The sequence below is a fragment of the Bos javanicus genome, chromosome 19, assembly GCF_032452875.1.
Source record: "Bos javanicus breed banteng chromosome 19, ARS-OSU_banteng_1.0, whole genome shotgun sequence".
Lineage (NCBI taxonomy): Eukaryota > Metazoa > Chordata > Mammalia > Artiodactyla > Bovidae > Bos > Bos javanicus.
In genome coordinates this window covers 39,560,267-39,584,540 of record NC_083886.1, presented here as the reverse complement: position 1 = coordinate 39,584,540, position 24,274 = coordinate 39,560,267, and the positions used below count along the sequence as shown (strand labels likewise).

The 24,274-nt window shown below is 35.0% G+C and overlaps 1 protein-coding gene across 1 annotated transcript in view; it reads right to left on the bottom strand.

The window, feature by feature from the left end:
* Positions 1–24,274, bottom strand: part of SKAP1 (src kinase associated phosphoprotein 1) — a 301,998-nt gene that overhangs the window by 184,496 nt on the left and 93,228 nt on the right. The window contains exon 4 of the mRNA XM_061391504.1: positions 18,041–18,157. Coding sequence (XP_061247488.1) covers positions 18,041–18,157 — 117 coding nt within the window. The remainder of the gene's footprint in view (positions 1–18,040; positions 18,158–24,274) is intronic.

The following is a 24,274-nucleotide window of genomic DNA, read 5'->3' as shown; positions in this document are numbered from 1 at the left end:
GCAGCCATGAAATTAAAAGACGCTTACTCCTTGGAAGAAAAATTATAACCAACCTAGATAGCATATTGAAAAGCAGAGACATTACTTTGCCAACAAAGGTCCATCTAGTCAAGGCTATGGTTTTTCCAGTGGTCATGTATGGATGTGAGAGTTGGACTGTGAAGAAGGCTGAGCACCGAAGAATTGATGCTTTTGAACTGTGGTGTTGGAGAAGACTCTTGAGAGTCCCTTGGACTGCAAGGAGATCCAACCAGTCCATTCTGAAGGAGATCAGCCCTGGGACTTCTTTGGAGGGAATGATGCTGAAGCTGAAACTCCAGTACTTTTGCCACCTCATGCGAAGAGTTGACTCATTGGAAAAGACTCTGATGCTGGGAGGGATTGGGGGCAGGAGAAGGGGACGACAGAGGATGGCTGGATGGCATCACTGACTCAATGGACGTGAGTGTGAGTGAACTCCGGGAGTTGGTGATGAACAGGGAGGCCTGGCGTGCCGCGATTCATGGGGTCGCAAAGAGTCGGACATGACTGAGCAACTGAACTGAACTGAACTGAACTCATTAGTAATCTTTATAGAAGGAAAAACAAGTAAAATATGGGGAAATTTAAATATAATTACATCATACTAACGTTATAACATAACACTCTGCAATCTTTTCAAGTCTATAAAGCATCAAGAATTCCACCTTTACTATAAAAAACTTGAAGCAGGAACATCTTTGTATGTACATCTTGCTCTTCCTTCCTAGAAGTGTCCTGATAATGGAGAGGAATGCATTTGTTTACATTAGTATGGGTCAGACTAATTAGGATGCCTGTCAAAATCTTCCTGTCCCATATTCCTGAAACTTTGATAAGTTCATTTATTTCAAACCCAGGGCAACAGAGAAGATAAAAACAAAAGGAATTATCATAGCTTGTGGGAAAATCTACAGGTCAAATGACTCAGGCTCTTCAATCTCCTGGAGCTTTAGAATTATTGGCAACAGAATTTTAAGGTCGTCTCTCATCGGAATTGTTTTTCTGCAAACTCAGCATCCCTGTGAGTGAAGAACTAATTTTGTTTTAAATGGTTTATCTAGACCAAATTTAAACACTTGGACATTACAGGTTACAGTATAAGCATTCCTTTTATGTTTAAAATTTTTTTTAATGTTTGTTTTCATTCTTCTATTGATTGTAGATTAGAACTCAGAGTAGGAAATTAACAATATGTTCAATTGTTTCTCCTCAGTTTTCCTAGATTGAGCACTATCAAAATTTACAGAACACTAGGAACTTATGATAAAGCTCTTTAATCCAAAATACTTTCTTTCCAAAGAACCATTTTAAGTGATGACCATAATGTGAGTGATAAGAAAACTGAATGGGTAAAGGGTTTATAGCCATTTGGAACGGACCATTAGGGTCAATACAGAAAAGAACAACTGCGTAATTCTTTTTCTTCTTTTTTAAAATTTAACTATGCATTTTCCAAAGTGACAGCTAAAAATGTAATGGAATGCTCTTTCAATATAAGTACAGAAAAGCATAAATTCAAGAGACTAAGTGGTAGACCAGAAAATAAATCACAGTTCTTAGATTGGGGTTCTAATGCATCTGCAGTTGATTTTTTAAAAATCTGGCCCATGTAGAAAATTTTGCCTTGTAAATCTCTTTTAATCTACATGTTGCCCTTCATCCCTTACTTTTCCTTATAATTTATCTGTTGAAAAATCTAGGCTTTTTAATTGTTAGAATTTCCTACTGTCAGCACTTTGCTAATTGCATACTCACAGGGAAGTTCAACAGGTTCTGTCCTTTTCCCCCCGCAAATTGGTAGTTGGACCCAGAGACTCGATGACTCATGTTTGCCTTTTTTATGTCTGTTTCTTAATTTGAAACCACACATGAAAGTATTGCAGCTCACTGGGATGTCTGTACTTATTACTGCACAAGGAGCAGAGGCTAAGAATAAGCATGGAAAGAGTGTGCTCAGAGAACTCAGACCCTGCAATTGCCCAGCTTCTGGTCTGAGCATGTGGGATGCATGATCTCAGACAAACCTCAAGCTCAAGCTTTCTCACTTATAAGACAAAGATACCACTCACCTCATGAGACTGCTATGAGGGTTAAATGGAGCAACACATTCAAACAAGATTTTTAAACTGTAAAGTGCTATAAAATCATGCAAGTTAGTGTCATCGTTACTCATTACCAGGGACTTAAATAGTTTTATAATAAAAGTTTTAAATGTCTTGGAGAATTAATTTCTTAAGAAAGATTAGATATGGCATTGACACAAAACAAGGAGATGATTTATTGACTTAATGAATACTTGTGAAGGAATAAATGACAGCCTCCCAGCCCTGCCCAGAAACTTATAGCCGAATGACTCAGGAGCTCTGAGTTCTGTAGGATGAGAGCTTGTAAGCTTCTAGCATACACAAACATCACAGTACCATTTAAACAACTCACTCCAAAGCCACTCATCAAAACGTCGAGTAATGATTTATAGCAGGTGAATACTGAAAAAAATGCTGATTTTTATTTACCTTTCAATCTGTGCAAATCCATTAACTATGGATTCTAATGCTCTTCTTCAAAGCACTTTGCCAGGTCACTTCCCTTCTTCCACTCCACATCCTGTTTTCTCTGGGCTTCTCACATAAATTTACTTGAGGGTCCTTCTGCCTATTCACCTACCTCACACCTCTGACCTTCTCCTCAGCCACAGCCAATGTCTGAGCCTTTTTTTCTTTTTTCTCTTGCCCACCCAACTTATGTCCAATCCATCTTTCAAGAAGTTTCTGAAATACTATTTCCAGGTTGTCTTGACCATGTGGTTAAGAAGAAGCCATTCTGAGTTTCATTCTCCTATATGGAATCCACTAGCTACACAAAGCCATTTATTTATTTTTAATTTTTTAAAATTAACTTTTTACTGGAGTACAAGTTGCTTTACAATGTTGTGCTAGTTTCTGCTGTACAGTAAAGTGAATCAGTTATACGTACACATAAATCCACTCTTTTTTTAGATTTCCTTCCCATTTAGGTCATCACAGATCACTAAATAGAGTTCCCAGTGCTAAATAGTAGGTTCTCATTAGTTATCTCTTTTATATACAGTGGACCAATCTCCAATTTGTCCCACCCCTACTACATGAAACCACTTGCTGCTGCTGCTGCTGCTGCGTCACTTCAGTCGTGTCCGACTCTGTGCGACCCCATAGACGGCAGCCCACCAGGCTCCTCTGTCCCTGGGATTCTCTAGGCAAGAACACTGGAGTGGGTTGCCGTTTCCTTCTCCAACATGAAACCACTTAGATTAACCAAAAATATATATATTTTTGGCCACGCTGCATAGCTTGCACGATCTTAGTTCCACAACCAGGGATTGAACCCACACCCTCAGCAGTGAAAGTGCAAAGTCCTAACCACTGAACTGCCAGGGAAATCCCTAATTTAGCCTCAGTCTTACTAGTCACGTTTTCAAGTACTTGGTAGTTACATATGTAGTGGCTCTACTATTGCACAGGGTAAATATTATAGGACACTTCCATTATTGCAGAAAGTTTATTGGATAGCACTGTGCTGCAGCCCATTTCCTCTCCCTCTTCTATACAGTCTTGGAAGACAATGTGGAAAAAATATAAGCTTTGAAATTAGATGCTCTTTAGCTTTTGAATATTGGACTTTAAAGTGACTATATGAAACTGTCTCTGCACAATGCCTATCAGAGGGTAAGTGCTCAGTGAATGGTAGCCATTAATACAATACTGCTTTCCCAAGTAATTCCAGAATCTCTAATTTTTCTTTTAGCAGTGTATATAAGAATCTGGAGAAGCAACAGCAAATGTTACTTCCTTTTCTGCAAGGCTGTGTGGCATATTCGAAAAGTTATGGGCTTTGAATTTATATAGACTTATTCAAACCCTCCTCTGCCACTTTATTATCTTAGGACCTTGAGCAAATTAATCTCTGGTGCTCAGTTTCTTCATCTGTAATATGGGAACAATAATACCTACACTGCACAGTAGTAATGATGATTAGAGATAATGTATGTAAAATACTATGTCTCGCATATGGTAGACATTCAAGAAATTTATTGTAGAAAGCAGGTACTAATAATTCACCTTATAGAGTGCCATGTACTCAACATAGTTGCATACTAAGTGATTGTTGCTGTTGGTAATGAAGGTCAGGCTAGTAAATCTTTTGTAGGATGACGTTTTGCATTGTTTAAAGAGTTTTCCCTCAATAGGGCTTTCTCTAGTATTCCTACAATGCAGCTAAACTAAAGTTTTTCTCTATGGTATTATTAATTCCGTTCATAATAGTTCTCTTAAATTTATATAAGGAAAAAAAATGAGTATTCACAATCATCAGACAGGCTTTAATTTACCATTATCCAGTAGCTTTTACTACTACAAAGACACTTACAGAGTGGCATGCTGGATTGGAATTGCAAAGACTGGCATGAAGAACGGTCACCATCACTGTCACCAATGAAGGCTGCAGCTTAAAATTTTGCCCAGACAGCAAGTCTGAAATTTCTGCCTCCAGAGAAAAACTTAAAAAAAAATCACAGTATTTTTAAAAACAGAGATTTAATGCATATATGAAAAATTGGAGGGCAGAAGGAAGGAGAAGGAAGCATTTCGTATATTTAGATCCTCTTACAAATTCATGCTGCCAGGAGAAGTGCAAACAAGAATTGAGTCACTCTTGTTTCCAGTAGTTGGTACTCCCTAAGTGAGAGCACATTTCAAGCAGTTGGTCTACCGGCTTGCTATGTCTTGTTCCTTCATCTGCTAGAATGCTTGTGGGTCTTTCTAAAATATCCTTGGAGGAGTAGGTGGAAAGTGGTGAATCAGTTTAGTATCTAGTCACTCCCCAGGGGAAAAAAAAAAGAGTAACCAAGTAACCAAATAAAGAGAGCTATGAGTTCAATAACCAAGATCATTCCATGGCATGGATTCTGTTATCACTGAGCATAATTCCTTTATCTCTTAGAGACAATCAACCTTCAGCCAGGGGAGTGTAACCTTAAAACGTCATAACTCAGTTTAACATAGTGTTAAAGTTTGGGGTGATATTTGTCAGTGCTGGGGCTGATACAATCAGTCTGAGGGAACCTAGAACAAAGAGTGGTGGGTGAAGAGCATGTCACCTCTGTGCACATTTGTTTCCTTGATGAACAAGGAACTATTAGCTGCAGAGAAAGCATTATCTAGGTGAAGAATGATGCTGATTATTTTAGTTGCCTCTCCTGAAATTGTGGGGTAGAACAGACAGTCTCAGTGAGTTAAGCAGCAGGTTTTTTACTGTGATGCTGAGGATTTTTTTTTAATTAAGTTTAATTTGGAAGGGTATATAGACACATAGCTCTTCTTCAACAGAAACCAGAAATCAATTTGAGATATAGACCTCTTTTTAACCTCTGCTCTTACTTCATTAAATCAAAAAGTTTTACAGTACTGAATCATATAAGACTTTAAAAAGTCTAAAGTCTTAAACAATTAGTGTTGGGTTAAACAATAGATTTTATACAAAGTTCAAGAAGAACTTGTTAATAAAACATCTGAAGGGGGAAATAATATATTATTCATTGAGCATGTAGCTTTCTGAAGGAGCGTGCACCATCTTCAAATTTTAATTCTCAATAAATTTAAACTTCAATTGTGAACTTCTATATAAAATATTATTTCTAAATTCATCTTCTCAATAAAGTTGTTAACCACTTAACAGAGTCTTGCCATGTTATGTTTTAAATTAATAATTGCTCTCATTGCTCTAAGTAGAAATGTAACCCGTAAAGCATTAAAAAAAAACTACTCATAATTTTAGTTTGCTCTTAAAACTACAAGTATTTTAAATTACATTTGTTATTTCAAAATATTTTTCTTTAATTTCACCATTAGGCAGAGTTCATGATATTATTACATCTTTAAATAATTTATAACTTTTATAAAAGAATAACAATGTTAACTCTTCTTTGAATGCAGATTTTCTGGTTTTAGATGTAAATTTTTCTTTTTATTTTTGCTGAATAAGTTTATTTTTATTATTTCTTTTCACATGTCTGGATCTGCTGGATTATAGACATATAATTTAAGTTGGCATCTTAGAAATCCAGGAACTTTCATACAACAAACTCATTAAAATATATTTCAGAATCTGACTCAGATAACAACATAAAATATCCACTTTTATCATTTAAAAAATGACCAGCATATTTCATTTTAAAAGGATAGTAAAAGTTTCTTAATCAAAAACTTCTTTGAGGTCTTTTACCACATGGATTTACTGCAAACTTGCTGTATCTGCCAGGCCAGTAAACCTGCCATCCCCTTTAGTCAATATCTCACATTGAGATGCCATGTTTTAAGAATCTTCCTGATCGGGTAAATATTATAGAATATATTCTTTTCTAACCCTATAGACATACCTTTCAAGGGCACATTTATAAGAGCTGGAAGGACAGGGGAAAAATAAAACCCACACTGCTTTTTAGAGTTTTAAAACATTCTTTATTGGAATTTCAATAATTCATTTAGCAGAGTGTGCAAAAATTTTTATAGAAATCTTTTCTTAATTTTACACTTTTGCCATATATTGAAAATCATATTTAATATGGTCTTATATCTTTTAGACTGAAAAACAGAATATGTTAGAATTTGTCAGTGATAACTTGGGTAAGAGTTTAAAGAAAACTGTAACTAAATCAGAACTCAGTTTTTACCTATTCCATATAGGAGAAGTAAACAAAGTCGTGAAAGTTCTTCCTAGTTCTGATTTCTGTAGTGCTAGACCAGGATGCCTGCAACACTCTGAACAGTGATTCATACTGTAACAGTCGTAACAGCAACACTAGTAACAATCATAAGTGAACTGTAAAATGTGCTGTAAATACTAACTGTTAGAATTAACCTGTGCAATACCAGAAATTTCTCCTTAACTAACTTCTTAAAAAGAGTATAAGAAACAACAAAAACGCTAAGGAAGGCCACCACCAGAAACAAAATGTAAACATCCTAAAAGTTTATAAATTTATGTACCTTCGCAAGTTAGTCTGCATTTATTTTTGCTAGACATATTTAGTGTAGTAACCTAGCCTTCTTAACTAAACTGAAATTAATATAAATTTTTCCAACAGTTGTGCTAAATTTCTTTGCACCCAGTATGCAAAGTCCTTATTCATACATGTACCTTTCTCTCTCATTGAGATAAAGCTGGGACTTCTTATATAGCTGAAAAATGTCTTTCCACTGGTAAGACAAGTTATATATATTGTCTCTTAACATGAAATGAAACATATCTTTTTAAAAGTTAATATATATTTAGAATTAAACTATATTATGATTTGATAATTTATCTGTAGAACAACTATAAAAGCAGTGAAAAGTTGTTTTTTTGGAAACCAGGATTTAAAAAAGTGAAAAAGACAGTAAGAAGTTTCTCTGGCTCCTTTTTATGTCTTATCCTAAATTAAAAGGGTATTTTAAAGAATTCTAAATTAAGAGAGAAACACTTAAAAACAACATTATCAAATTTAAATAAATTTGTTATTCTTGAAGAAACAACATGCAAAGGATTTCACACAACAAGCTCCTTGAATTGACCTGGTGTTCCTTAGAAAAATTCAGAAAAAATTCTTGCTTTACAACTGAAAGCATTTGTAATACGGAGTGAAAAAGCAAGGAAGAAGTAAGTAACCTGCCTATTCTCAGCTTTAAAGATATGACAAGGAAAATAAAAATTATTTATAATGACATTTAATAAGAACTCAGATGAGGTTTTCTAGGAAAATCTCTTCTATCCTATACTTTGACAATGATCACAAAACTCCAACAAACCTTCTGACACCTCCTTATAGCTACAAAGCCAAATATTTGCAAACAGTTTCTATATTACAATGTATTAACTGTAACCATCAACAAATTGGCTGTTTTAATTTCCCTAATTTTAATGCTAAAAGCAAGAATACAAAATCTTAAACTGATTAATGAATTTGAGTTAATAAACAGTTTTTCTAAAATGAATCTTTTTCCAAAAGCCAAGTAAACACTTATCTTGAAGTAAGAAAGCTACACTTAAAAGGGCTCTGTGAAAATATATATGCTTAATCTAAAATCAATAGTTCAAAGAACATGTACCTAAGAGCAGTTGTAATTTTTTGATGACCAAACTAATTGAAACAGACACAGGTATAACTAAAGGCCATTATCTGCGTCTCTACTCATAATTATAAGAATGTTCCAAAGTTTTAAAGAAACTCCACAATTTAGTCTGTCTCATGAAAAGTATGGCCTTAACATGAAAAAATCAGATCCAGCCTGAGAAACCTGACCACAGATTAGGAAATAGGGGTATATAAGATCCCTCAACCTGACTACAGATAAATCTCAAAAATGTTGTCATATTATTGTTTTTCTAAAAGTGTAAAAACTAGACTTTTACTATGAAGATCCATAAATGCTTTGTTATTAAGAGATTTCATCTTTAGGTTTGTTAAATTTTGTCTTTAGATATTCAGAGGAATGTCAATACTAAAAATTAATAAATAGCTGAGATTAAAATTATATTCGTACATCTTAAGGGAGAAGCACATAAAGTGAATTAATTTCCCTGTTTGAAAAAAACAATTATCATCTCTTCAAATGGGGGAGAAAAAAGAGAATCAGTCAAAACTACCAGTTCTCTATTTAATATTTAAATCATTATGCTATTCTTACTTATTTCACCTGTGTAAAACCCCTTCTCATCTTGTTCTGCTATGTTCACGCCACTCTTCTCTTGTACTTCCTCAGTGAATATAATATTAAATCCTCTCTTTTAAAATTAAAAATATTTAATATTAAAAATCAGGTCTCTAATTTATTTCTAGAGTTCTTAGAATTGCTAAACAGGACCCCATTTTTTTTTCATTAGAATGTGACTTGATCTCTCATAAAGGCAATCTACCTCAACCATTATTCAAGTTTTTCAAGTAGCTTAAAAAAAACTATTGAGGAGCAGTGTCTAACTTTAATCTTTTCACCTCCTGGATTGCCATGTAAGGCATATTAATAGCAACTCTTCATTGGTTCTTATCTCTAGACCAACTATTCCAAGGAAGAACAGAAATGTTACTTTTAATGGCCTCCTAGAAAAACAATTTTGTGCTACATGTAGAAGTTTTTTCCATAGGCAATACACTTGGATTCATCTGCATGCCAGTTCAATCTTCCCTTCATCTGTTTGCTACTTACTAGACATTTATGTAAATATATCTGAAATTCACAGAAGGAATGCTACAATAATATATTATAAAACTAATAAATTAATTTGTTATAGGAGATATAGGATATCTGTTTAAATCTGTTAGAAATGCTAACAATATCCATTTTTAATGAAAAAGAAAAAAGTACCTGCAAATTTGGTTTAAAATTCATATTCAAGCCTCCTTCATTTATTTAGGAATATAAACCCTCAAGATTATGGTTTTATTTGTCCTCCTCCTGACTTGTGTAATAAGCATATACTGAAATGACAGTTGTTAAGAAATTAATATCTTTTAGGTTTTAGGGCATTAATAAAAGAATAGGAACTTCTCAGATCTGAGTGTGTGTTTGTGCTCGAACATATATATATATATATATATACATACATACACATATACAATATATATGTATATATATGTGTGTGTGTGTAGTTTTTATATGTAGTAGTCTATAATTTTTAAATTCTTGGATTCACTCCCTATATTCACATATTGAGAACTTATGTATCTTATAGCCTTGGACATCATTTAAAACAAAACAATCTAGAAAAGTTCAAAAGTAATATTTTCTTTTACCACAAGAGGGGGCTAGAGAATTCTAATCTCTTCTAAGGTCTATAAAACCCTTTTAACTGCTACTTTATAGACATTCAATTACAACAGGCCATAATACATTAAGGCATTAAAACACACATATATCCCAACATATGCCAAAGCAAGCACTACACTAGTGTGCCCACCAGATGATCACCAACACCAATATCAAATAAACACTTAGGCGTCTTTAAGAGGTTTATATGAGATTTTACGCTTTAGTCAGCTCTTTTGGTTAGGTGAACCCTTCGGAATGGAAAATATCAAGGAATGTGATAAAACGCCCAAGAAGTGGAGAGTATGGCAGGAGAAGAGTGAAGTAAGGATTAAGAGAACTGAAATTTATGTAGTTTGGAAAAGTGAAGACTCGAGGGATGAATGTTCACAGTCTTTAAATATCTTCTAAAGGTAACAATATAAATGAATTAGGGGAATTATCCAGTCTCGGAAGATGGTATAGAAGAGAGCAATGGCCTGAAACTAAGGAAGGAAAAGTTTAGGTTAGACATGAAGAATAAATTAGTAATAATAGTTGGGCGGGAAATATGTCTTGCAAAGGAAGGATACAGAGCATAATGGCTATATTTGATAATTAATTAAATGAGATATTAGTAAGAATGATGTGAATTCATTAGAAGGGCTAGATTAGATAACTCAAGTGATTTTTTTCCCCTAAGCTGTGACAATCTCTAGGCCCAACTACGTACTTGGATATTCATAAATGTCTTTCAATGATGATAATGGTCATTTGTAGAAAGGAGTGCTCATGATCCCAGTTAACCCTATGTTTTTTTGATTAAAACAAAATCTGGAGTATTATTATGAAATAACATAATTACAAAATTAACCATTAAAATTATGCTTATCTCTTACAGAATTCCATTAAAATAAACTATACCATATAAGCTATACCCTAACAGCTCATAGAAATGGGTCCACAAATAATTGGCTAAAGGTTTCTATAAGTGAAAATTTTCCATGAAGGAACAACTCCCCTATAAATCCCAGTTTTACAAGCCAGAGAAACCACTTTGTATAATATTTCCCTCTAGACTAATGTATCTGGGTTTAAGCTACTTAGGGCCTAACATAAAAAAGCCTGTCACTCAAAGTCAGAAAGGCAGTGTAGAGCATAAGTGTAATTATAGTTTATGAATTCAACAATCTTCCCATAGTAGACAATAATATTCTAGATTAACATGTTTCAGCATCGTTTTAAACAGCATTACTAACATTTACTTTTTACTTGAAAAGCCAGAGTTCTATGACAAAGCAAAAGAATTTATGGCTAGAAGAACAAAGATCACCAAAGCATGAAGAAATCACTCTAAATATACACTTACATATATATACAACAAAAATATATAAAACATAATGTATATTAAGTATAAATAAAATTTATGCCTATATAAATTAAGTATATGTATCTACATACTTGGCCTGAAAGTTTTATGCTTAAACAAAATTCTTTCACATTTAAGTGAATATTAAACTTTGAGATAAAAATGGTCAATGGCTTTGCAGCTTGAAGAAGAATGGTCTGCCTTTGACTCAGTTTTATATATATATATATATATATCAGATAACTATATTACATTAGCAACCAAAACACTGTATATCATTTTGCCACCACTGTAATGACCACACTAACAACTTCAATAATCACATACTAGGACTTTCATATTACCACTACACTCATTGACTCGTTTAGAATTTGGAGAGAAACAAAAAATATTTGAGGCAATATAAAAAAGCTTAATCTCATCAGCCAAATCACTCACTTAAAAATCAACTATTTACATTTTAAAATGGCCACTGTTACTTCACTACTAATTATAGTAGAAGCTCAATAAATGTTGACCTTTCAAAGAATGGGCTTTTGCTCATATTGCCAGTGTGGAAAAAATTTCTAAAATCACGTTGGCTACAGCAAAGGCCAAGTCTTATCCCGACTGTCTTTCAAACTACTGTAAGTCCAACCAACTGTTTTTTTTTGTTTTTTGTTTTTTTCTGAAAACTCAGTCCTTCAAAATCAGCACTTGATTATGTACCATATACCTTATTGTGGGGGTGTTCAGTCTTCTCTCTTCAACTAGATGATTTACTTACTAACCAAAGGAATCGCACCTTATTTCTTTTTGTATCCTCCACTCATCATCTAAATTCATAACTGAATAAGGGCATTCAATATAGGAATTCAATAACTAACTCTTCATTGGCAGTCTATTAAAATCTATAACATGGACAAAAAGGCCAAAAAAGATAATGAATTAGTTCTCTGTCAAGTCAATTCAGAAACTAATTGTATGCTTTTCACAATTGTAATTGTCCGAATTTATGGAGCCCTTTGAAATTCTTTATAAAATACTGCTTCCAAATCATTCTGGGAAGATAACATACATAGGCCAGAGAGACACACATGTCTGAAGAACTTGACTAAAACTTCTGAAAAATAGCTTAATGCCCGTGGTCAGGCAAAGCTATCTGGGTCCGCACTGAAAAGCATGCTGAGATCAGGCAGGTGAGGAAAGTACACGGTACGGGTCAGGGGAGGCTGTGCCCAGGTCTTGGTTTTCTTACTGATTCTGTCTTGCTGACCATAGGACCAGGCACTTCACCTTTTTAAAATGTAGTTTCCATTTTGGTAAAACAGAGATTAGATTGGGTGATTACCAAGTCTCTTCCATGTCTAAACTGCCATGGTTTTAATGTTAAAATGTGGGTTAAGTTTGCAAGGAGTTTTTCCTAGTGAAAGAGGCATTATGGAAGCTATCCAACAATCAACACATGCGAGAGTGCTTTACTAAAGCACTGGACAGAAGGTTAGAGTTTAAATACGCACCAACAGCCCAAACATGCTTGGCTGAAGAATGAAAAATGAGTAGTTCATAGACAGATAATTGTTATTGTTTTTTTTATTCTACACAAAACATGTATAATCCTTGGTAATCATTTGTTTAAGTTATATAAATTACTGTCAACTTTGAAGCCCAGTTTGTCATCTTCATCTGTGATTTATACCAGACTATATAAACGACATGATGTCTTAGATCTAATAAGACATTTATCTTCATGAAGGAGGCCACTGCAATCCTGAGTGACAGCTTACTTACCCTTATCACAGTTAACTCAACACTGAGTCCTTAATTTCTCCAAATGATCTGAAATCTGATGGACTCACCTGAAGCCAACAGAGACTTGTTCAGAAATCTACCATGCTCATGAAAGTATGTGTTTTACAGTAGGAATTTATTCTTTGACTCTCAAAACACAGACAGAGAAACCAGTTTTGTGCTCTTCCACAGTGTACACTCTAAATACACAGACATAACTTCTGTTAGGTTTGACAGGAGTCATATGTCTTATTAAAGAAAAATATACCTGCAAGCAATAAAGATAAAAGCAAATAACTGAAGAATAAAAATAAAATGAGATAAATGCTTGTTTGAATGTATGTATGTTTATTTATATAATCATATATGGAAAGGGACTATTTGAGTCATTTCTATTATCATCATATAATAGAATAAGAAGGTACTAACAACCCTAAATATGTTCATATAGTTTATGTAATTTAAGAAAAATACACGCGAAGAATGTAATGTGCTTGACCCCATCAGTGAGAAGGAAGCAAATGGCTTGCTGTTTTTAGGCCATTAACTCTTTCAACCTACTAGGTACCAATGACTGAACTTGCAATAGCTTTCTAACATTCCAAGTCAAGCAGCCATAAAACACACACATTTTCCTCCAAAGCTGTCAGCAGTATTCAGCCTAAGGTTTACCTAATCAGAGGGGTCACTTACCACTAATCACTGCATCATTAATTCACACATCCCATAAGTACTATAAGAAGTGCAGTTTATTTATTATGTGAAACAATATAATTTATATAGTAAAATCAGGCCTTACACACAACTCACAGCCATGAGGTCTCAAACTGGCTTGCGAACAAACATTTTTTTATCCTCACTGAATATAAAATCTATCAGGGGTACTATGAGTAGACTTGCTATGGTTTTTCCAGTAGTCATGTGTGGAAAGTGAGGTGGACCATAAAGCAGGCTGAGCACTGAAGAATTGATGTTTTCAAATTATGGTACTGGTGAAGACTCTTGAGAGTCCCTTGGACAGCAAGGAGATCAAACTAGTCAATTCTAAAGGAAATCAACCCTGAATATTCATTGGAAGGGATGATGCTGAAGCTAAGGCTCGAATACTTTGGCCACCTGATGCGAAGAGTCAAAGACCCTGATGCTGGGAAAGATGGAGGGCAGGAGGAGAAGGGGGCAAGAGAGGATGAGATGGTTGAATGGCAACACCAACTCAACGGACATGAGTTTGAGCAAACTCGGGGAGATAGTGAAGGACAGGGAAGCCTGGTGTGTTGCAGTCCATGGTGTCGCAAAGTGTTGGACACGACTGACTGGCTAAACAACAACAAATCCTCCAGTTATCATTACAAAACATTAAAAAATATTTTTAAGAAGTGTTAAAAATAAGACCATAAAAACTGATTTTCTTTATTTTAAAAATATTCTGTTTTTTAATATATCTTTCAGAAAAGGCATGGAGTTGAAAATGGCCACTACTGGTACATGAACAAGGCTACAATTTCTTTTAAGTCAAGTAGCATGTGGCACCCCACTCCAGTACTCTTGCCTGGAAAATCCCATGGACGGAGGAGCCTGGTAGGCTGTAGTCCACGAGGTCGCTAAGAGTCGGACACGACTGAGCAGCTTCACTTTCACTTTTCACTTTCATGCATTGGAGAAGGAAATGGCAACCCACTCCAGTGCTCTTGCCTGGAGAATCCCAGGGACGGTGAGCTTGGTGGGCTGCCGTCTATGGGGTCGAAAAGTCAGACATGACTGAAGCGACTTAGCAGTAGCAGTAGCAGCAGCATATAAATTGGCCTATAAAGGCTCTTCACTTAATCATTTTTACTCTTCTCCAATGATGGTTACAGGTTTTTACTTTTCCAATTCTACTTTTCATTTTGCTGGAGAACAAGAATGCTTTATAACCTTTAACATCCAGATGTAAAAATAAGTTCGAAAAACATTCTTCCTCATTTCTTCCCAGATATATCTGACCAATACCAGTTATTACCTTTTCTTTAATTAGAAGGTAATAATACATGATACATAATATTAATACATTATTACAGATTTCTGGTTTCTTCACTTAAAATCATTTTTAAAATTTTCTTCCAGAAGGAGTCACTATAACCTTTTATAGAACACTTTCCCTAACCCATCTTTAAAAAATTTATATATGTGTTGTTTAGTCACTAAGTCATTTCTGGTTCTTGCAACCCCATGGACTGCAGCCTGCCAGGCTCCTCTGTCAATGAGATTTCCAAGGCAAGAATACTGGAGTGGGTTGCCATTTCCTTCTGCAAAAGATCTTCCCCATGCAGGGACTGAACCAGCATCTCCTGCCTTGGCAGGCAGAGTCTTTACCACTGAGCCACCTGGGAAGTCCCGTATATACACGGGGTTCTTTGTAATTATATATCCATTGTATATTTTGGACAATGAGAGCAATCAGATTTTGAGCTTCATAGTTGGCTGGCTTTTGTAGTTACTGTATTGAATGCTTCATACTAAAAATTTTTCCTTCAATACAGTAGAAACTATGTCTTCCTAAGTCTATAAATCTAAATTTTATTACTTGTTAGCAAGTTTTCATTCCTGATTATGGGGTTATGCTCTTGTTTGTAGGTATCTCTCCATAGGCTATAGCCTGACATTCTCAGACTGAGGGCAGTTTACAAAGGAAGAGGGGAAGGAATTGTGATTAGGTAGCAACATGCTCTCATTTTTATGCATGGTTTAGCATGTAACCTTGGTTTTCATTTTATGCTGTCGCACCTGGTCAGGTTTCTATATTCTTCTAGATCTCTTTGTAGTTTTCGCAAAAGCATGACCCAAACACGACACGCACCATGGCTATTGCTTCTCATCACTGAAGTTATGGCCAAATGGGGCAGACTGCGTCCTTGCATAACTGTACGTTTAGGATACTGATCTGGCTAGAGCTAGAAGGCAACCAAGCTGAAAAATTTTAGGGCTGATCTTTCATTTTTCTAATAAAGATAAAAATTCCAAGTGTTTAAAATAATGTTACTATAAATAAAATTTTTTAAAATCTTTTGTTCCTAATGGATCACTGTAGCTATCTCATCAGCATTTATATCTGTCCATCTGTCAACATATTAATAGTGTGTTTTCCCAATGAGATAGTCAGCTCCATGAGGGCAAGGACTGTGTTTGACTTTTTACTGCCTAATAGCTTAGCTCAGCATTACCTTATAATCTCTAAATAAGTATTTGTTAAAATAATGAATAAATAGCATATCAAATGTTACTGTTCTCTATAATGGTGTAATCTAGTAAAATAGGATATAAAGTTTACTTAAAATTTTAACATCTTTATAAGCATCTCTTTAATTTCACAAGAAATGCACATATCTTTATTTTTCAGGGGACGGAAAAAAACATTTATTGTGCCCATTATCCATCAGGCACTAGGCACTTTGCTAGATTCAATACTTTGCAAAAACATATCTTATCATCCTACAGTCAAATAAACAAGTCTATTCTTACCTCTACTATTAACAGTGACACTTTGGGAATTCGTTCAACTTTAATGTGCTTTGGGATTTTCCAGGTAATAGGTTTATCTCTCAATGCTAATCACTTTCTTTAACTTCAACTATTTTTAATGAAAACATTTTAAATATACTATTTCCACTTAGAGGTCTTTCTGGCTTACTTACTGTGTTCTCAGTTGTGTTTGGGAAAGCTGGAAATACTAAGTAAGTGACCTATGGATTAATGAGGTACTATTGTTCTAATTCTGTCAAGCATTAGATTGATCAAAAAGAAACAAAACAAATTTTTTTGTTTTGCACTGTTAATTTTGTATAATTATTAATCAGCTACCAATGTAATTATTAAGCTTTCAACCCAAATGATGTTTTTAGTATAAAAACTTAGGTATTACTAATTGAGCTAGGATACAAAGCTCAAACAAAATAAACTGCTTCTGTGTGACTGAATCTATAGTTCTGTTTGGTGGTTATCAATTCAACGAAAATAAGAAAATATAAAATCACCAAAACGGCTAAATGAAATAAGAATTAATGACAAATTAAAAGGAGAAGGGAATGCAGGGATTATGAACACTTGGAAAATGCCAAAGTCGGAGGGAAATTTGCAAGAAAAATAAATACCAAGATCACAGATTAATAAAGAAAAATAAAGAATAATTTACCAACTTTAGTCCCAATCCCTAAGTGAATAATAAGCTTCCAATTTAATATTCAGTTTAGTAGCATTTCGACATCCCCCCAGCACACACACACTGCAAAGGCACAAGAGAGACTTTGATAAGATAACCATGTGCATCAATGATGATCAAACCTTCTGTTCAAGTGGCCAAATGCCAGAAGAGGCACAGTGAACTCCCACCCCTGGGATATCTGAGCCTGAGCCAGAAACTGGCAGCCACCATGCCAAATTTTTTATATTCGTGTATCTTAAAAATTCATATATATTTTGCATGCCACTATATTACATACCAATGTGTTTCTAATATAATGTTTATAAGGGTTGAATTATTTAACTCTTCCCATTCCCAAATCTTCAAATGAAATGGATGCAGATCCAGGAAGATCTGCATTATGGTCCTTGTGATTTTCCCTTCCCCTTAGACAACACCAACATGGTCAGAGAGATGTGAGTATGGGTAAAAATGGTATCCTATTATAATATGATAAGCTCAAGAGTCTCAAATAATCCTCAATATATCAATAATTCAATAATCATAAAACAATGCTCTTAATTCTCATGAACTTCACTGAAGCTAAAAAATATGAAAGAAGGTTAAACTGGGCCCTGCAATCTTAAAAAGGTCTCTTAGCTTTTCAGCTACAGTTCTTATAGAAAGATCGATAATGATGTCTTCCTGCTCCAATATGGAATTAGTGTTTCCCTAAGTACATTAACTTGAGAACTATTGAATTATCTAGGAGGATAGCACCACAATGAAACAAATAGTTGTTCTTTGCAAACGAGTGATTACCAATACAGAGAACCTTCTGAAGGCTGCTAGATTGAAAATGACCAAAGGCAAAGACCCAGGACAAAAAGTATAAAAGTTTGGTCATCCTAAAGACAGAAAGATGACACTCACCCTCATCCTGATAATCTGACAAAAAAGGTGCATCTGATGTAAAAGAAGGGCCATGAGTTCCACTGTGATTATCATCGGAGCTGTCCTGTCCAAGGTAATTTTCAGGTTGGTCTCCCCCTGAGGGACAAAAAAGAAAGAAACAAGGTCATACTTCTGACGTCTTAATAAATGTCTTTGTAGATTCCTTCTAGAGGCCAGTGTTAGTCACTCAGTCTTGTCTGACTCTTTGTGACTCCATGGTCTGTCCATGGAATTCTCCAGGCAAGAATACTGGAGTGGGTTGCCATTCCCTTCTCCAGGGGATTTTCCCAACCCAGGGACTGAACCTGGGTCTCCTGCATTGCAGGTAGATTCTTTTCCATCTGAGCTCCCAGGAAAGCCCAGATTCCTTCTGGTATTTACCAAATATATCTATTAACATAAGAGAAACATATAAATAATTTATAGAACCAACCTACCTGGATGGGAAATTTTCCATTCAACTAACTAGAACTTAGAAACTGTTAAAGTGAGGAGACCTTTTGCCACCAGAAAGAAATTTCCCCATCACACTTAAAATGAAAACATAGTTATAAAAATATCCCATTAATTACTGCCTTTACCCTGAATGCCTCTATTTCCAAATGAAATAGAATAAATTACACAAAGAGTTAAACTTCTATACATAATACAGTGCAGCAAGGTCAAGCAGAGAAGGCAATGGCAACCCACTCCAGTACTCTTGCCTGGAGAATCCCAGGGATGGAGCGGGGTGCGGAGCCTGGTGGGCTGCCTTCTATGGGGTCGCACAGAGTCGGACACGACTGAAGTGACTTAGCAGCAGCAGCAGCAGCAGCAAGGTCAAGATTCTTTCCTTTGTTAAAAAATAAGAGAAGTAAAATTTGGAGAGAATCTGGACTATTCCAATTTAAATCACTACTTGTTTTGCAATTTTAAGGAAGTTCTCTTTATAATTCTGGTTTACAGCCTACGCAACCACCTCTTAGGAATTCTAAAAACCCTAAGAAGGTAATATTTGTTCTGCAAAATTGCTTTGATGAAAGGTAATGTATATACAATTCTGAATAAGGCAATTAAAATAATGTTAATCTCTTTTGGGCGTTTTTGACACACTAGTGGATTATATTTTGTAGAAGTGGCCCATGCTATTACAACACTTTAAAAGGTTTAGAAAGAAGATGTTAGTTCATTCAGAAACCAGAAGAAAAGGCTCTGCACTGCAAATGGCTTTACTCAAAATCCCCCAAACAGAGGTACAGTCTGCTGATAAAAGGACACCAACAGCTGCTCAGTTCATTTCACAAACATGAAAAGGGGATTTTCAACTGAATTTAATATTATCTCAAATACTAATTTCCAAAGGAAATCACCAATGCTAATCTCAGTAAACACTGTAGAGTTTTGGCCCTGGATTTCAACTAGGGAGCAGTGAAACTGAACAACCTACATAGAATCTGTATTGCCTCACTTTAAAGGTTTATTTCCTACAATTAAACTAGAAGGATAGGGAGGATATAAAATGATTAAAAGTGGAAAGCTGTAGCCTTCTCTTTCCATAAATTAGATGATCATATCTAGATTCCTCTGCAGACGCCCAATGATAGGTAGACATCCATAACTGAGTTGAACACCTGCAGATACAGGACTTTAAAAATAAACTGTGGAGTTTGTTGTGGAGAATAAAAGTAAAATGAAAACAAACAAACCCCTCACACAACAGTCACTGGCTAGAGTGGGAAGAGGTGCTGTGTTTTACTAGGTTACTTGATCAAGATACAAAGCTTATAGTTCTGCTAAAGTACTACTGAGAAATTTCTATTATAAGCAGAAAAATCTCAAATACTGAACTGAGGGCTAAAATCCTCAAATTTTACATCACTGCAAATCCACTGAAATGATATTATCAAGGCAATCTAAATGTATAGCTGGCAGGCAACCTGAAAGTGAGCTGTGAGGTTAAAGGAATTTAAAATTTTTGAGTCAAACAAAGATCCAGTTAAAAAGTAGTCATATGGGTTGCCAAGCAAAATTTAACATTTGTAGGACATAATGGGCATTATTTATCAACTGTCACTCCAGACTCAAAGTTTTCTGCTTGTTCCAGAAATCTGACAAATCCACTCTTACAAATTCTAGCAGTCTAGGCTTTTTTCAAAAAAGCAAATCAGGAGGGGCTTTGCTTTGCTTTGTTATTTTAAATGAGCTTTTAAGTTTTGGAATAGTTGTGGATTTATTCTAAGTATTGTAAAGATAGTACAAGGAGTTCCTACATACTGTTCAACCAATTTCCCCAATGTCAACTTTTTACATAACTAGTGTACACTTGTCAAAATCAAGAAATTATCATTGGTACACTGCTATTAACTAAACCACAGACCTTATTCAGATTACACCAGTTTTCCCACTAGTGTCCTTTTCCTGTCACAGGATCCAATTCAGTTATATTTAGAGCTTCCATTTTTAAAGTACTATCCAAAATACCTGCCTGGATTTGGCATGCCTGGAGAATCCCATGGACAGAGAAGCCTGGCTGGCTATAGTTCATGGGGTCGCAAAGAGCTGGACACAACTGAAGTGACTTAGCATGCATGCATGCATTATTAACTTCAGATGGAAAAGTCACTTCCATGTGATTCCTATGGTATCTAAACATAGTTACTCCAGGTGAGCTTTTAACAGCTACCTCTGTGCTAAATACAAGACCATGACTCTGTAAAGTATACAACAACAAAGGTAAACAACTCAATGCAGGAAAAACAGAGCCTAGGTCAGTACTAAAAATGATTGCAGTGGGGGAAACATTTAAAAATATGTTTTACATCCAAGTGTAATTAGTTCCTGATGAGGGAAATGTAGCTGTAAGTGTTTTCAGTGTCATATCAAGTGGCCCAGCTCCCCTGGACACACACAGAAAAAAAGCCAGTGACATATAAATAGACACTCCCATGTAATTAAAATGATTACAATTATTCAAGATGCATGGGTGAAAAATTTTATAGAAGAACTAACAATTACTGTGGTCATTTTGGATTTGTTGAAGTTTAGAACATAATTTTTTCTTAAAACATAATCGCAAGTAATCTCTGGACTCATCTACAGCTCTTAGAATTGCAGTTACAAGTGGCCACAACCACAGTCCAGTGGGATCAGACGTAAATGATCACAAACCATAGTGACAGACATTTCCATTCAGTAGCTCTACAATTAGGGCTTAGAACTCCACCTGCTTTGAGTGGCTTTCTCACAAGCAAGACCCTAGCCACTAGAGACACTCTTTCCCATTGCAACTTGCTCAGAATCAATATATTTCTACCAAGATATATATATTCTAACACACAATATCTCCATTAATCACATCCACTACCTTCAGTCCCTTCCTTTTGTATTTCTAAACAAGATCTGGGGGAACTATATTAAGGGTTCACCTGCTATTAGCTGGTAGTTTGCTCCTCTAATCCTAAGTATCATAAGAATTGGGCACCAGAAACACCCCTTAGTATACTCAGTGGCAGGTTTCCACTGAGTATGGTGCTGAGGAGCCTGTAAGGAGGATAGCTTCTCTATTGTTCTTTCCTTCAAGTCAAACTCAATTTCATTCATGCTCCATAGAATGATAAGGTGGGAATTTCTGAGGGTTGGAGCAGAAAGATAAAGCAGCTTTGTGTCAGGTGTAAGGTAATTATTTGCTAGGGTTTCTGTGCTATTTGTTTTTATTCCCTGTGTTTTCATTAACAGCTAATGAGTTTTCTCCCTTAATTCTGAAACAATAGCTTGGCCACTTGAAGTTGGCTTTTTCTGCCATGAATTCAACCAGCTGTTGCTGCTCCATAAACTTTATGGAGAAGTGAATTAAACTGCTAAAAACTTTCATTTCCTAATTCAATTCCAAATAAAACAGGGGAGAAAATGAGCCATGATGATGCTCCCCTCGTAACTATTTTGACTCACAGCAAATCCATCTGATTCTGAACTTGCAGGTACTATTTGCGGATAAAAACAAACCATAATGATGATTTTACCAAGAAATAAGAGAAAAATTTTAAAAGACAGAAAAAATAAAAAAGCATAAAACATAAGCATAAAATCATAAGAATAATAAATACAACATATAAATATATGTTTGTTTATTCAATATGCAAAGGCTCAATGTGTTTTTTCATGTTACTATGAAGTCATTAACTTTTACTTTTCTCCTAATTATGAGCTATATTATAAAAACTTTATGCACATCTGCAACCAACTATATGGCATGGTTGAAAATTTTCTAGGGTTTGCTATTACTTCACCAAGTATCTCTGAATAATATAAGGAAAATGAAATTAAGGTAAAGTTGCATTGTTTTTGCTTTCATTGTTGACAATGAAAGGGAATATACAACTTCTGACTCTATTTAATACTTAAGAACCTGTGAGATACACAGCTCCTTCTTTAAATTAATAAATCTTGAACAAAATGTCATAAATAAAGGTCTCTGATCCAATCCAGTTAGTTTTCATGCTTGATAACGTTAATACTGCCAGATTTTCACGGACCAATTTCCCAGTAATGCAGTTCCCAAAGCTGAACTAAGGTAAGATTAGTAAAACTTCAGCTTATTATTCCTTATTTATAACCATTCACCTAAATTATTAAATATAATACCAACTAAAGAAATATATTGAGTACATACGTGTCCATATATGTGAAATGTTATTCACATGTAAACATATTCTGGAGAACATTTGTAACACCAAATCTAAAGTTCTGTCAACACTTCCATTATAAATTAGATACCATATTGCACATACTCATGCATTAGAAAATGTATGGTGTTTCCCACAGAACATCTTAGAGGCTTCACCTATTTCTAAATATCCATTTCGATTTGCATGGTTAGTTCTTGTGATTAATCCATGTATAGTGAAGGTCTCAAATTCTTCTCTGTTCTATACAGCCTGACTTCCTGCCCATCTTTTTTTTTTTTTCTTTTGGCCTCCTACATCTAGCCATAACTCAATGTATAAATATTCTTTTTTCCCCCAAGGCCCTGGAAGTGAGTATAATAGTACTGAATGTCATTAAGTCTACAGAACAAATGACAGCCCAGGTAAAGAAAGTTTCCATTTATCATCCTTTTAAAAAGTTGCTCCAACTAGATCTTGAATGTACAAGAAATAAATTGAGCCTATGACTGTTTTTTAGCTTGGAATATTGTTTATACTAATTGTATAAATCATGCAAAGAATCACAGACTTTTTAAGAACCTTTAGGGATCTCATTTGTAGAGAGAGCATGGTTTAAACGATAAGAAATGGAATCAAATAGGTTGGATGCTTATAGCAGAATCACTCCAACAACCAAAAGGGCAGCATGGTTTAATAATACTTCCAGAATGAACTACATCTGTCAGGGGTGAGTTGGACAGGAAAATGTCCAGGGGAGCCAATGGAAAAGTTTCTTTTTTTCCCCTCTTTCCTTTAAAAAAAAAAAAAAATCCTTCATGATGCAGTTTTTCATTTTGACCAGTAGGGTGAGCTGCAGTGTGTAGCATCATCCTAATTCTTTAAAAAAAAAAAAAAAAAAGGTAGCCACTGTGTGAACCCTCTGCTCTTTCCTTCCTTCCCCTGACTCACACCGCAAATGCTGAGATTTTTAACCCTTCTTAGGTTTCACATAAAGACATAACTCCTGGACATTAACAAACTGGAAGACTGACAGCAAAATATAAACTAGATAATTGTATATGTGACAACGCACACTTCATAAAGCAAATTACAGCCTGTCAGCAATCATTCCAGCTTTACGCTAACCCATTCCATCCACCACTGTTATTGTTCAACTGCTACTAAAATGGGACCTGCTGAGTCTGAATATTTTCAATAGGAATGAGATTTTGACAGAATTCAAAACATGTAAATCTAGGTATTTGGTAGTATGTAGTAAATATACTATAAAATGAATGCATTTATTATATGGCAGCCAGGCAATCATAACTGACATTATTGGTTCATTGTTCTGTTTTCCACTGTATTCTCAGCGTTTAAGTCTTACTATGAAGCTATTCAACTGAATTTTCAACATGTTTTGACTTATAGGAGAAAGCAGTTCTAGTAACAATAAAAATATAATAGCTAACTGAACTCTTACTGGTTACAGGCTCTGGGTCAAGACCCTTTAGGTACTATCTCATTTAATCTACAAAATAATCCTGTGATATACTATTAACCCAAAGTTACAGATAAAGAAATTGAGATC